Source organism: Bombina bombina, chromosome 8 (genome assembly GCF_027579735.1).
Source record: "Bombina bombina isolate aBomBom1 chromosome 8, aBomBom1.pri, whole genome shotgun sequence".
NCBI lineage: Eukaryota > Metazoa > Chordata > Amphibia > Anura > Bombinatoridae > Bombina > Bombina bombina.
Genome location: NC_069506.1, coordinates 99,518,620 through 99,532,163, shown reverse-complemented (window position 1 = coordinate 99,532,163; position 13,544 = coordinate 99,518,620). Strand labels below are relative to the sequence as shown.

The 13,544-nt window shown below is 38.6% G+C and overlaps 1 protein-coding gene across 6 annotated transcripts in view; it reads right to left on the bottom strand.

The window, feature by feature from the left end:
- Positions 1-13,544, bottom strand: part of LOC128638491 (probable pleckstrin homology domain-containing family N member 1) — a 324,001-nt gene that overhangs the window by 209,004 nt on the left and 101,453 nt on the right. For all 6 annotated transcript variants that reach the window (XM_053690476.1, XM_053690472.1, XM_053690474.1 and 3 more), the window contains one exon: positions 2,873-2,932. In XM_053690476.1, coding sequence (XP_053546451.1) covers positions 2,873-2,932 — 60 coding nt within the window. The remainder of the gene's footprint in view (positions 1-2,872; positions 2,933-13,544) is intronic.

Here is a 13,544-nt window from a genome sequence, read left to right as displayed (position 1 = left end):
TGTTGTACAAGATGAGTGCTCTTTGAAGATTCAAATCCTAGTTTTATCCTGACACACAATATTCTGAATGTGGAAGACCGGGCATCCTGATCTCTGATTGGCAGAAGAGCCACACGTGACTGTGAGAACCGTAACGACTGAGACCGAGCCGTGTGAGCTCTATGGAAAGACGTTGCATATGAAAATAGGTATCGAAACCTAGTGGAAGAAAAAAGACCTACACAACCTAAGAAAAAACAGGTGAATAAAGCTCCTAATACCCCAAGAATTTGTTTTGTCAATCCAAATGAATCTGAAACCTGTGTATCTTGAACTTTTTAACTATATACAAGTTCTGAGCTTATTAGCTCTAAGCATTGATATAACAGTTTGTGCACCATTTTAGAAGACATATCTACCACCAGTTGTTTTAGAATATTTAGAATTGTGATTTTACAGTTTTGACCAATAAATTGATCACAATAAGTAATCAAATTAATATATTGCATTTAGATAGTCCCCTTAAATAAACTAAAAATAGGTAGTAGTTATCTACTAGTGCTACTGCTATAAGCCAGAAGCAGAACAAAAAAAGGATTGTTTTTTAAAAAAAAAATCTTTATCTATCCTCCTCTATCTCTCCTCTTGTTTCTCTCACTCTTCCCTCTCTCCTATATCTTCCTTCAGCATTCTGGCTAGTTGCAACCAAAAAAAACGCTGACTGAGCATTAAAGAGACAATAAAAGTTTGAGATTTCACAGCTATTGTATATTGCCTTACCCATATGCTACTTATGTAATATTCTGTTATAAAACACAATGTTAAGATATTTACTGTTCTACTTTGTTTTTTCCTTCCTTATTGTAAAATGTGCTTAACCGTGATATTGTAAAGTTATACTTTTTCAATAATGTTTAGAAAATAAAAAACACTTATTTTAATATAAAATATTATGCATAGTAAAACACCTTTGCAATATACTTTATTATTTAATTTGCCCCCTTTTCATATAATGTAGCAGTTGAAATGCACCCTGCAAACTGAAGGCTAAATTTGCTACATATCTGCAAATCTATCCATGTTATACTAATATTATGACCAAAGCTAGCCTTATTGTCTACAGACCGGATTGGCTCCTCCAAATAATGCAAGCGCTGGATAGAGTTTAACTATTGAAACATTTGGGAAAACACAATGTTAATTTGTTTTAGAAATGTTTGATGTTATTCTATAGCAAGAAATGTCGTTTAATTACAAGATGTTTACTTTCACTTTAAGTAAAAGAAAATTGACAGGCAGGGAATATGTTTGAGCCATCCCCTGGTTATTTTCTGCATTCTGGAAAAAACTGAATACATATGTCTAATACTTACTATGGAAGTTCTTTTTGAAATCATTATTATTATACTTTATTTATAAAGCACCAACATATTCTGCAGAGCTGTTAATGGGTAATTTAAGTAAAACAATGATACAAAAACTTGACAAACAAATACATGAGGAATTGAGGGCCCTTTTCCTGTGAAAATTTACAAATCTATAAGGGTAGGAAAGTGAGAAAGAGGAGGTGGGAACTGCAAGGGTGAGAATGATGTTAATACAGAGTTATAGGAAAGTCTGGCATTGCGAGGGAGAGCGTTCCAGATGGTAGGTGCTGTTGGGGGGGGGAATCCTGCAGTCTAGCAGTCTAGCATGGGAAGAGGTGATTATCGAAGATGAAAGGAGCAGGTCCTTGTTGGATTATAGAGGGCGGTTGGAGTATATATGTTGATTAGTGAGGGCAGGTAATGGTGAAAGTGACATGTTTAAGGGCTTTGTTGGACAGGGTTGGGATTTTTAATTAAATTCTGCTGTGAATGGGAGCCAGTGAAGGGCCGCAGAGATAGTCTCAACAGATGCAGAGTGACAGGAAAGGTGGATTAGCCTGTCAGAGGCATTTAGGATGGATTGAAGAGGGAAAGGCGGGAGAAGCGGAAGAGAGGAAGGCCAGTGAGTAGTTATTGCAGTAGTCAAATTGGGTGTGAGCACTCAGAAACGGTTGAATTTTGGAAATATTGAGTAGGTGGTTGCGGCAGTCTGAAGAGAGCAATTAGATGTGGAGGATGAATGACATATTGGAGTCAAGTGTAACTCCAAGGTAGCAGTAGGTTGATGGGAAGATAGCGATGCTGTTGATAGGAATAGAAAAGTCAGAAATCAGAGTAGAGCAAGAGGGGGCATTAGAAGGAACTCAGTCTTGGACATGTTAATTATTAGGTGGTGAGAGGCCATCCAGGCAGAATTGTCAGATAAGCAGTCACTGAATTTGAAAGAACAGAGGTAGATCTGAGTGTCATCCTTATATAGGTGATTTTTGAAGCCCTAACTGTTGACAAGTTTACCCAGTGAAAAAGTATAATTGGAGAAGGGTAAAGGACTCTTAAGGTACTCAAACAGACAGAGGCATTGAAGAGTCACCCAAAAATGACACAGAAAAGGACCTGTAAGAAGGATAAGAGTGGATCCTAGAGAAAGCAGTATTACAAAGACCAAGAGAGCTTGAGGGTCTGTAGGAGGTGGGGATGGTCAACTGTGTCAAAGGCAGATGAGAGGCCAAGTAAGATATAAGTATAGAGTAGTGGCCATTACTTTTAGCAGAAAGAATATCATTAGTAACCTTGGTGAGGCCAGTTTCAGTTGAGTTTTAAGTATGGAATAGATAGATACATAAGACCGGTTTGATCACATGCAGACCACTATTGATGGTGACAGGATTTTTGGCATCAGAAGCAGCAATGAGCAGTTAATATAACCCTTGCTTTGATAATGCAGCTGAAAAAATATTTTGAGTGGTACATAGTTACATTATACTAATAAACAGTTTCTCTGATTTGAATGAAACATTAAACATTACCTTGGACTTAAACTGTTTATCTTCTACTGAATAGGAGCCAACATTTTCTGATGTCAATATCTGTAAATTAAAAGGTGATTTTAGTAACATTTACATATTTGAAACCAAGTAATCAGCATTAAATAATATTTTGGTTAAAAAAAATGCAGGATTAAATGTATTCATATAATAATAAGAATTAAACTAATATTATATAAGGTTTGCTTTAAAAAATATGAGAAAGTTTAGACATCATAAGTAAGGTAGAGGATATTCTATGGGAGCCAGATGCTTCAACACAGTAATACTTTTGGTATATTCCTTAATAATTATGGTCCTCAGGCTTGGGGTTTTCATTTACTAAGTGCCTATGGTTGCCTAATTGACTGGCCCAACAACAACAATACAAATTTAGGACTTTGCCTATCTCTGTAATAAACAAGTGATAACCAGCAAAACCAAAGAGAAACAAAATGGTATGTATGGTCTGATATGTTTGTGGGTTGGAGAGGAACTGCGTTATACATTGACCCATATTTTTAATCATCAATGAAAAAGTCAATGTCACACTCCCTATTAATACCAGAGGGACATCTGGTTTGGAGTTGAAGTATCCAATAAATCTCCTTTCTCTGCAATATAGTATATCTATTACCTCCCCTAGGTGGTAAAGAAGCAACATCTATGATACTTATGGATAGATTGGCTATATTAGTGAAATGTTCACTGCTAAAATGATTAGCTATAGCCGACTCCTTAACAAAGTTTTTCATTCCAATAAATTTTGGAATTTATCTGCAACAAACCTTGGTGTGAAGTGCCTGACATTTTTTCTCCTTTAATCAATTTGGTGGCGTGATTCTACACTTACCGGCTACGGCACTCCAGGAGCAGCACAGACAGCCTCATTGAGGGTACACTTCCGGGTTCACCAGACGGAGCAAGCATACGTGCTGGAGAAGTAGGATCCTCCTTTCCTCTCTAACTACGCTGAATCGCTTTGTGATCCGAACTCGCACTGAAGATTTTCTGGCTGTCTGCCAGAGTGATTTGGACTACGGCTAATGTGAGTACACTAACGGTTATTTGATAAACGACTTGTGTATCGTTTTTGATTGTTTAGCCTGCTTGGTCCATGATATCTGCTGTTAAGTGCACTTTGGGAATTGTTGGTTTTTCCATATATGCAGCCTCAAGTAAATTTGATTTCACTTGCTCCTTGTGATATTTACCGTCACTGCAACTGTATTACAAGTTTGTGAGGAGCTCTTGAACTATATTGTGTTTTACGGTCTTAAGCTCCTATTACTCACACAGTCATGGCAGGTGTGGATACCGGCTTAATAGATACTATAATAGATAGTTCTGACAAAACAGACTCTAATACTGACACTGAATATGTCAACCCTGATGTTTTTTTTCAAATGGGTAACAGACAAAAAAATTTTGACCAAATTTTTTCTGTGGAAGATGTACACATAGATAATCCTGACATGAAACAACAATTTAGATTATTGGAGAGTGCAATGTCTAATGATCTAAGGTTAATGTGGGATATAGTAGCCTTCACATAGAATCCCTAGAGGGCTCCGCATTAAAAAATATCCCTCTTTCCAATTTGATAATATTGAGGACATTGAAGATTGGAATGCAGCACCTGGAATGCAGTGCTCCTTTAAATTGATTAAAATACTTATACGTGTCAAAAATAACAAACGTGCTATATTAAGTAACACCATCACAAGCCTTAAGGAGGATTTAAAGCAATATACCTCCTTTACAAAATTTGGGACATTCCAAAAACAACTCAGTGACAATATAGCCAAACAGGATAAGGAACAAGCAAAGAGGAAGGGGGAAAAGTTTCTTAGAGATAAAGAAGACTATGACACTGACAAGGTTTACAATTGGGCAGCCTTGAGAAAATTACAGAGGGCAAATAGGAACAAATATAAAAAACAGCAAAAATCACAAAATTATGAACATACATCTAATGAAAACCGGGAAGATTCTATGGCACAGACCCCTAAGTCCATATTAAAGAAGAAGAAATATCTCTAAACAAATGCTGGAAGCGTATATTACAGTTCTGCCCAAGCCGGGTAAATCCCCCACGAGACCTGAAAACTTTAGGCCAATTTCACTACTCAATGTGGACGTGAAACTATACGCCAAAATCCTTTCAGACAGATTTAACAAGATCTTAACTAAATTGGTTGCCCTTGATCAGGTCGGGTTTGTCCCAGGGAGGGAGGTGAAGGACAATACGCTCCGTATACTTCAGTTGATTTCTCATGCCCATAATATTCAGACACCAATGATATTGGTTTCCACTGATGCTGAGAAGGCCTTTGATAGGGTCAACTGGGGCTTTCTCGGCTCGGTCTTAACACAGATGAATATTAGTGATACCTTTATCTCAAAAATTTTCGCATTATACACTATACACTAATCCTACTGCCAGAGTGAGAGTGAATGATATCCTGTCTGAGCCATTTTCTATCACTAATGGTACAAGGCAAGGTTGTCCCTTGTCCCCAATTCTGTTCGCTTTGTCGGTTGAAGCATTAGCACAGAAGATCAGGCAAAATCCCTTGATACACAGCATTCAGATAAATAATTCAGAACATAAATTAGCTTTATATGCCGATGACATCTTGTGCATGTTGTCCGATCCCGAGGACTCCCTGCCAGCGTTACTGGAGGAATTTGAGGAATATGGTAGGTTTTCCTACTTCCATCTTAACATATCTAAGTCAGAAATATTAAACATCACCACTCCTAAAAAAAACCTTGCTCAAAATAAAAGCCTCTAGTCCCCTGATTATTCAACCCCACAAAATGAAATACCTGGGTATTTACCTCACGGCAGACCCCAAAGACTTGTTTCTAGCTAATTACAAACCTCTGCTGGAACAGATAACAGCTGATCTTTCCAGTTGGAGCAATACGCAGATCTCATGGCTGGGTAGAGTCCAAGTAATTAAGATGAATATCTTCACCCCGAATATTATACATTTTGCAGACACAACCTATTCCATTGCCTAGACATTACGTCACGAAAATTCAGAACATTATAGGGCAATATATTTGGCAAAAAATTAGATCACGTATTCCAAAGAATACTATGTTCCTCCCCAGACTCAAAGGAGGACTGGGGGTACCAAACATTGAATTATATAGACAAGCAATATTGTTGCAGCATCTAGTGGAGTGGTGCTACAATTCAGCTGACAAAAGATGGATTCAGTTGGATAGGGGGCTCGTGGGTTCGGAGAACATGGGCACTTGGGCATGGGTCTCTCCCAAATCAAGGCCGGTTGAGGTCTCTCATTACCCGCTCTGACAGGAAGTGTTTACAACTTGGGATAACCTTCTCAAAATATTCCACAATACCCTCCCCAATAACACTGTACAGAAGAAACCCTGACATACCGACAATGGGCCTCCCCTCCCTTGAATGTCCCTGTCCACAAGCGCAGGAGCTGGCCATAAAAAACATAATAGTAGGAAACAGATTGGTACGGAGAGAAGATATCTCTGAGAGTGATGGGGGTCTTCCCCCACCATGATTCGCATACACCCAGCTGGCATATATTATCCAGACGCACAAAAAAAGGGAGGAATTTAGCCGTCCTATGACCAGATTTGAAATCTTGTGCTCACAACAAAATCAACCTGGTCACATGATTTCAAAAATTTATAATATCCTGATATCTAATAGTGGCACTGAGTATCCTTCTTTTACTCATAAATAGGCTTAGACAGAGAGATTAGCCCAAAAGAATGGGACAGAGCTCTCGAAAACCATAAGATAGCTACTATCTCCTCTAATATCACGGAAATGAATTTCAAACTACTGGCAAGATGGTACTTAACTCCACTTAGATTACAACACATATACAAGAGGTGTAGCGGGAGATGCTGGAGGGGGTGTGGGGAGGAAGCAGACATTACATATATGGTGGGGTTGCGGGGAACTGGGCACTTTCTGGTCGGATGTGATCAATGAAATAAACACGAAACTTAATATACAATTACAAAAAGACCCCAGCATCATAGACTTGCCTAAGATCCGAAATAGGTCTAAAAAACTTTTAATGTTCATTATGTTAAATAGTGCAAAAGCACTTATCCCACAGAGATGGAAATCCCGTGAGGTTCCAACAGTGGCCTTATGGAAAAATCAGGACACCCTGCATCTCCAAGTAGAAAGATATCAATATATGAAAAACGGGAACATGGAACTATATGAAGCAATAATGGAACTTTGGAGCCCTCCTCCCTTTAACCCCACAGGCTAGACCCTGATGCCATTTAAAGCAGGATCACCTGTCCTTACCCCTCCCTCTGTTATACCATTTATCTTTCATAAAAGGGAGAAGAGACAAGAGATGGGAAAGACTTTCCTCTTTCCTCCTCCCTTCCCCCTCCCTTCCCCCCTTTTTTTTTTTCTCTCTCTCCCCTCTTCTACCTTTTCTTTTTCCTTTTCTTACCTTTGAACGTCTTTATGCCTTACAAGACTTTTCTTAACTTTCACCTACTTCTCAAGGAGTATATTGTTTGATATACACTACTCACTAAGCACATGACAGCCAGAAAGAATATTACTTGTTTTATATTATCTGTTACTATGTTGCTTGTTCACTTTAGAAAATTATAAATGAGCTAAACTAGCAATGTCAGAGAGAATTGAAAAGGACTGTCTGATTGAACTTATTGTTCGACTCTGAAGACACTTAATACTCAACTTAACATCTGTATTTCAACTGTTTTGTCTATTATGTTAGTCTGCTGTACTTAATAATTTTTGTATGGTCTCTCATTTCTTTGTTGTATAATATATGCTCAATAAAAACCTTTAAAACTAAAAAAGAAGAAGAAATATCAAAAGAAAGTGGTTTTCAGTGGCTCTGAAGGGGATAATTCAGAAACAGATTCATCATTCATGGGAACCTCCTATGGTTCTACATGTTCTTCTTAACCTTCTTCTGTCTCTTCCTCTCTCTCCCCTCCTCCTTCTGCTTTTTTACAGGGCACACCGAGGGACAGATCGGAGAACATAACCCCAATGGTGAGACCCAAAACAAGGCAGATGGGCATAACAGAAAGGGAAGGAGAAAAAGATGGAGGAAACCAAGGAGCAGGAAAAACAACGAAGAAGAAGGGATAATAATTGGTCTTAGGCCAAATTTAAAAGGAGACAGTTTAAATAATAAAGACACAGTTGGTTTGAGCATCATTAACTTGTCTCAAAACAATCTTAGTATTGATGAAAAAAAAGTGTTAGCTAAGGGACTAGGTTTTGCTCCCACATCCAACTTTTCCTGCTTTAACACACTTCTTGACCTCAACAAATTCATTAGAAAATTGGCCCTCAAGCGTTATTTCTTTCTCACTAGAGACACAGCAGAAAGTGAAACTGAGGAGTTAGTGGATTATTCCACTTCTTTTACAACAGATGATATCCATCTACCTTTTAGTGAAGCCTGCTCAGTGGTTCAACTAGCTGAACTCTATAGTGGTGAGAGAAATGTAACATTACCCACAGACTTACTTAAACCTTCTAGACTAAGGTCTGATTTTTATCTCGTACAATATAGAGGACCACATTTAAATGCGTACCAGAGGTTGGTCCAAGAGTACATCTTTTTGTTGAATAACATGTCGAACGACAGTGCGGGCCCCCAAAATCTGAGTCACAAGGAGAGAATGGACATTAAGTCTCTCATGGAAAATGATCAGATTGTCATTAGGAATTCAGACAAGGGGGGCAGCATTGTTGTTCTAGACAAAGAGGCTTACTTCAGTGAGGCAGTCTCTCAATTATCGGACACCAAGGTGTACCAAAAACTCACAGGTAATCCCACTTTTAATTATAAGAATGACCTTATGAAATTAATTAATGAAGGTATACACCTGGGAGTATTCAAAGATACTGACAGACAATTTGGTACCCAAGAACCCTCTGATTCCAATTTTCTACCATGTCCCCAAGGTTCACAAGGACCTCACCCATCCTCCAGGTAGACCTATTGTCTCTGGAGTGGGGTCCTTGTTAGAACCCTTGGGGACATGGCTAGATGGTATTCTTCAACCCTTAGCAGTCAAACAGTTATCCTATCTAAAAGACAGTTCCCATCTCATACAGACGTTACATACTGTGGTTTGGGAACCACAATACACTTGGTTGGTAGTGGACATTAGTTCTTTGTACACTTCTATACCACAACATCTTGGAATAGAGGCAGTGGAATTTTTCTTGGATAGAGAACTCAACCTAGAATTTGAGTCTAAGAAATACATTGGTGATGATATTTTAAGGTTTGTACTATCACATAATTACTTCATGTTTGAAGGTACATTTTATAGGCAAATTTGTGGGACGGCCATGGGGGCAAAATTTGCCCCTGCGTTTGCAAATTTGTATGTCTCCTGGTGGGAGTTAACATATGTTTATAGTGTTCTCAATCCCTTGTTGGAGGATATACTATTATTTGTGAGATACATAGATGATCTCTTGATCATTTTTAAAAACCCTGTGGATGAGTATTTGTTCAAAAAGTTTATTGGCTTTTTAGACAATAATTTTATGAACCTCACATTCACAGGAATCTTCAGTCCAGTAGAGGTCAATTACCTTGATCTAACCCTGCAAACCAGTGGAAATAAGGTGATCACTAAAACTTATCGTAAGCCAACTGCAGGCAATACGATACTGCATGCCACTTCACAGCACCCTAGCCATCTCATCAAAGCAGTACCAAGAGGCCAATTTATAAGGCTAAAAAGGAACACCCAGTCACTAGAAATCTATGAAATACAATCCATAGATCTTAAAAACAGACTAATTGCAAGGGGATACAATGCACAAGCTCTTAAGAAATGTAGAAATGAGATTAAGACATATGATGTTAACCAACGCAAGTCCAAGGATAAATCATTTGATGAAGCAGTTGTTTTCACCACAGATTACAGCAGTCAGTACAATAAAATAGCCAACATTTTAAAGAAACATCTGCATATACTACAAGGAGATCCTATTATAGCTCCTATAATTAAAAATTGCAAATTTGTGGCTAAAAAACCGAGAACACTGGCCCGTAGCCTTTCCCCTAGTAATGTCACAAGAGCCTGCCCCACGGGATTGCGTTGGCTTAATAAACATCGGAACTTTAAATGCCTTAGCAGGAACTGTGGTATGTGCACTTCCATTACCTTGGGTAACCATTTTTTTAGCAGTATTACCCAACGGAAGTGCACTATCAATTTTTATGCTAACTGTGGCACTACTTTTGCTGTTTATTTGCTCACATGTAATCTATGCCAGCAACAGTATGTTGGCCAAACCTCAAGGGAGGTCAGAAGGAGGTTTGGCGAACACCTTAGGGATACTAAAAACTTTGTTAAGGAGTCGGCTATAGCTAATCATTTTAACAGTGAACATTTCACTAATATAGCCAATCTATCCTTAAGTATCATAGATGTTGCTTCTTTACCACCTAGGGGAGGTAATAGATATACTATATTGCAGAGAAAGGAGATTTATTGGATACTTCAACTCCAAACCAGATGTCCCTCTGGTATTAATAGGGAGTGTGACATTGACTTTTTCATTGATGATTAAAAATATGGGTTAATGTATAACGCAGTTCCTTTATTTTAGTACCATGGGATTTCCTTCATCTGCCATAACATATATATATTTTTTCATTTTTCCGCTTTGATGTGTATGTGATGAACAATGTCCTACTATCCCTCCATTCCTTTTTTTTATGAGTTATCAACTATTTAAAATTAATTTTACAATAGTTCATATTTTTAGGACTTTAGCAGCTGTTAGTCACACATTGTTTTATCTCATACATGGATAAAGTGAAAACATATAATCTAACACCTCACCTCCTATCCTTTATCTTTTTGTACACTGACATTTAAATTAAACAAAGATAGTCTCTTTAAATATACTGTTCAGTTTGTTACTATTAGGTCTGATAATTTATTTGAACTGTCTATAGTTCTGCTTGTACATATAGATTGCTTGCTATAGCATTTATATACATTGGTTTTACCTTTGCCCCTGTCTGTGTATGGGAACTACAGGGTTAACTTCTTTTTTAATTAACAGGGTATGTGTATATATATATATATAGCACATAGTATAGACATGTACTAGGTCTATGAGTAAGCGCCTGTAGGGGGTGCGAAACGCGTCTGACTGTTGCCTGTGTCCACACTATAGTCTGACTGTGCGTAGCTTTGTCATTCTGTCCTCACTCTTGGATTGGTATTTACCGTGTTTTTCATTCCAATAAATTTTGGATTTTATCTGCAACAAACCTTGGTGTGAAGTGCCTTCCATTTTTTCTCCTTTAATGTTTGTAGGTTGGTAGTATTGAGTGAGTGAGCATGTAGTTAGCATATGCACAAGTGGGTTGCAGAGTAGACAACACCAAATTATCCTCTGCCTAGAAGTGTAAGTGGTCTTACTGTCCCTTTTACGGTGCATTGGTATAAATCTGCTTACTTGGACTTGAAGCCATTGTACTCAACTAGTATTACTCTATCTCTGCTCTACTATACTGAGGTTTAAAGTACAACCAGGCAGTGGCGTAGCGTGGGGGGGGGGCCACAGGGGCGGTTGCCCCGTGCGCATAATTATGGGGGGCGCAAAGCCTCCACCATATAGTAGACTGTGACAGTCAGTCCCAGACTCCAGCGGCGCTTTGACAACTTGGCAGGCAAAGGGAACAGGGAGGATAAACATTCTAACAGGTGCCCTGCTGTTCTGTCTTGAGTCTTAAGCAAGTGTGAACTTCAATTGTCAGTCAGTGTCGTCTGTGAGTCTGTGCCGCCTGTAAGTGTAATCCGACTCTGTCCGAACGTTACCTGCTGACCAGCGTTACGGTTTATGTCACTAGTTAGCAAGTCGGGTCCTGACTCCTCCCACTCCCAGCACGCAGGTCAGGAGGGACCAAGGGAGCAAGAAGTGGAGGAAGACTGTCTCTAGGGCGTTGTGCCCGCCCGTGACTTTAAAAGGTAAGTAATGTGGGAGCCTGGAGGAGAGGATAAAGGGATGTTGGTGGCTATATTGACTACAAGTTATCACTAGCTCATAATGCAGCCATTAAACATGCTCAGAGGAATGGAATGTTAACCCAGTCCAGCCCAGGAACACCCTGAAATTTGCAAACACTCAGACTGAAAATTGTCTGATCAATGTGACGCACTGCATTGGGAACCCTTGATTACAAGCATCTCTTCTCATGTCATTACAGCTGAGCCTTGGCCCTGCCTTGTGTATACGTGCTGCCCTGCACTCTGTAACTTCATTATAACTTTTACATGCTATGGCTGATAGGAATAGGAGAGATAAAGGGATGTCGGTGGCTATATTGACTACAAATTGTCACTATCACTATCTCACAATGCAGGATTAAACATGCTAAGAGGAATGTTAACACAGTCCAGCCCAGGAACACCCTGAAATTTGCAAACACTCAGACTGAAAATTGTCTGATCAATGTGACGCACTGCATTGGGAACCCTTGATTACAACAAGCATCTCTTCTCATGTCATTACAGCTGAGCCTTGGCCCTTGGGTATACGTGCTGCCCTGCACTCTGTAACTTACTTCATTATAACTTTTAAATGCTATGTATCAGCCATAGCATGTAAAAGTTATAATGAAGTTACAGAGTGCAGGGCAGCACGTATACACGAGGCATGGCCAAGGCTCAGCTGTAATGACAAGAGAAGAGATGCTTGTTGTAATCAAGGGTTCCCAATGCAGTGAGTCACATTGATCAGACAAATTTCAGTATGAGTGTTTGCATTGTTACCTACTGTACTGGTGGAAGAGACTCAGTCAGTGCTAATGGGTTAGGGGGGCACAATTTTTACCTTGCCCTGGGCGCTGACAACCCATGCTACGCCACTGCAACCAGGGCTTGATTATATTTTAGTCAATGGAGGTAATTGTTTAGGGATGCAGGGGCCTTTTCCTGGTGGTACAAATGATAAAATTTGACAAGACATTATCTATTATCATACATTTTCTGTTTTGTTGAATTAAATGCCCATTAATAATAAGAAATTGTACTGGGCTTATATGTAAACATACAGTATATGTATGTATGTGTATATCTATCTACATAATAGACATGTGCATTTGTTTAGTTTTGAATACACATTCATTCATTAAACATGGATATTCATTTTGTTTTAAAAACCTGCTCCTCTTCTTCACAGAGCCCTGGCCGCTCTAAGAGGAGACCTAGCGTGGCGGCTCCCAACTGTAGCAGTGGAAAATGTACATTTGTTTAACAAAAATGTATGTAAGTGTTCTACAAATTGTCAATATTTGTTTTAAAAAAAAAAAAACAAGATACAGGGTGCCGAATATTTCGATTACGAAGTATTTGGAACAAAAAGATTCAGCCAAATTAAAAATGTTGCACATGCACATCTTTACTATCTACAGTATCTATACATATTTGTAGTTTTGTAGTTTTTAAATATTACTATTTATGTAGTATTAAAATTACAAATGAGTATAATAAATTTTAAAATGTCTGTTCTAAAATTGGTTTGACACATTTATGTGAACTTTTAGAGTAAGTCATTGAATATCCTAAGAAGGGTTTAATATACATATAAATACATATAGGAGGAGCCAGATATGAAATGTCA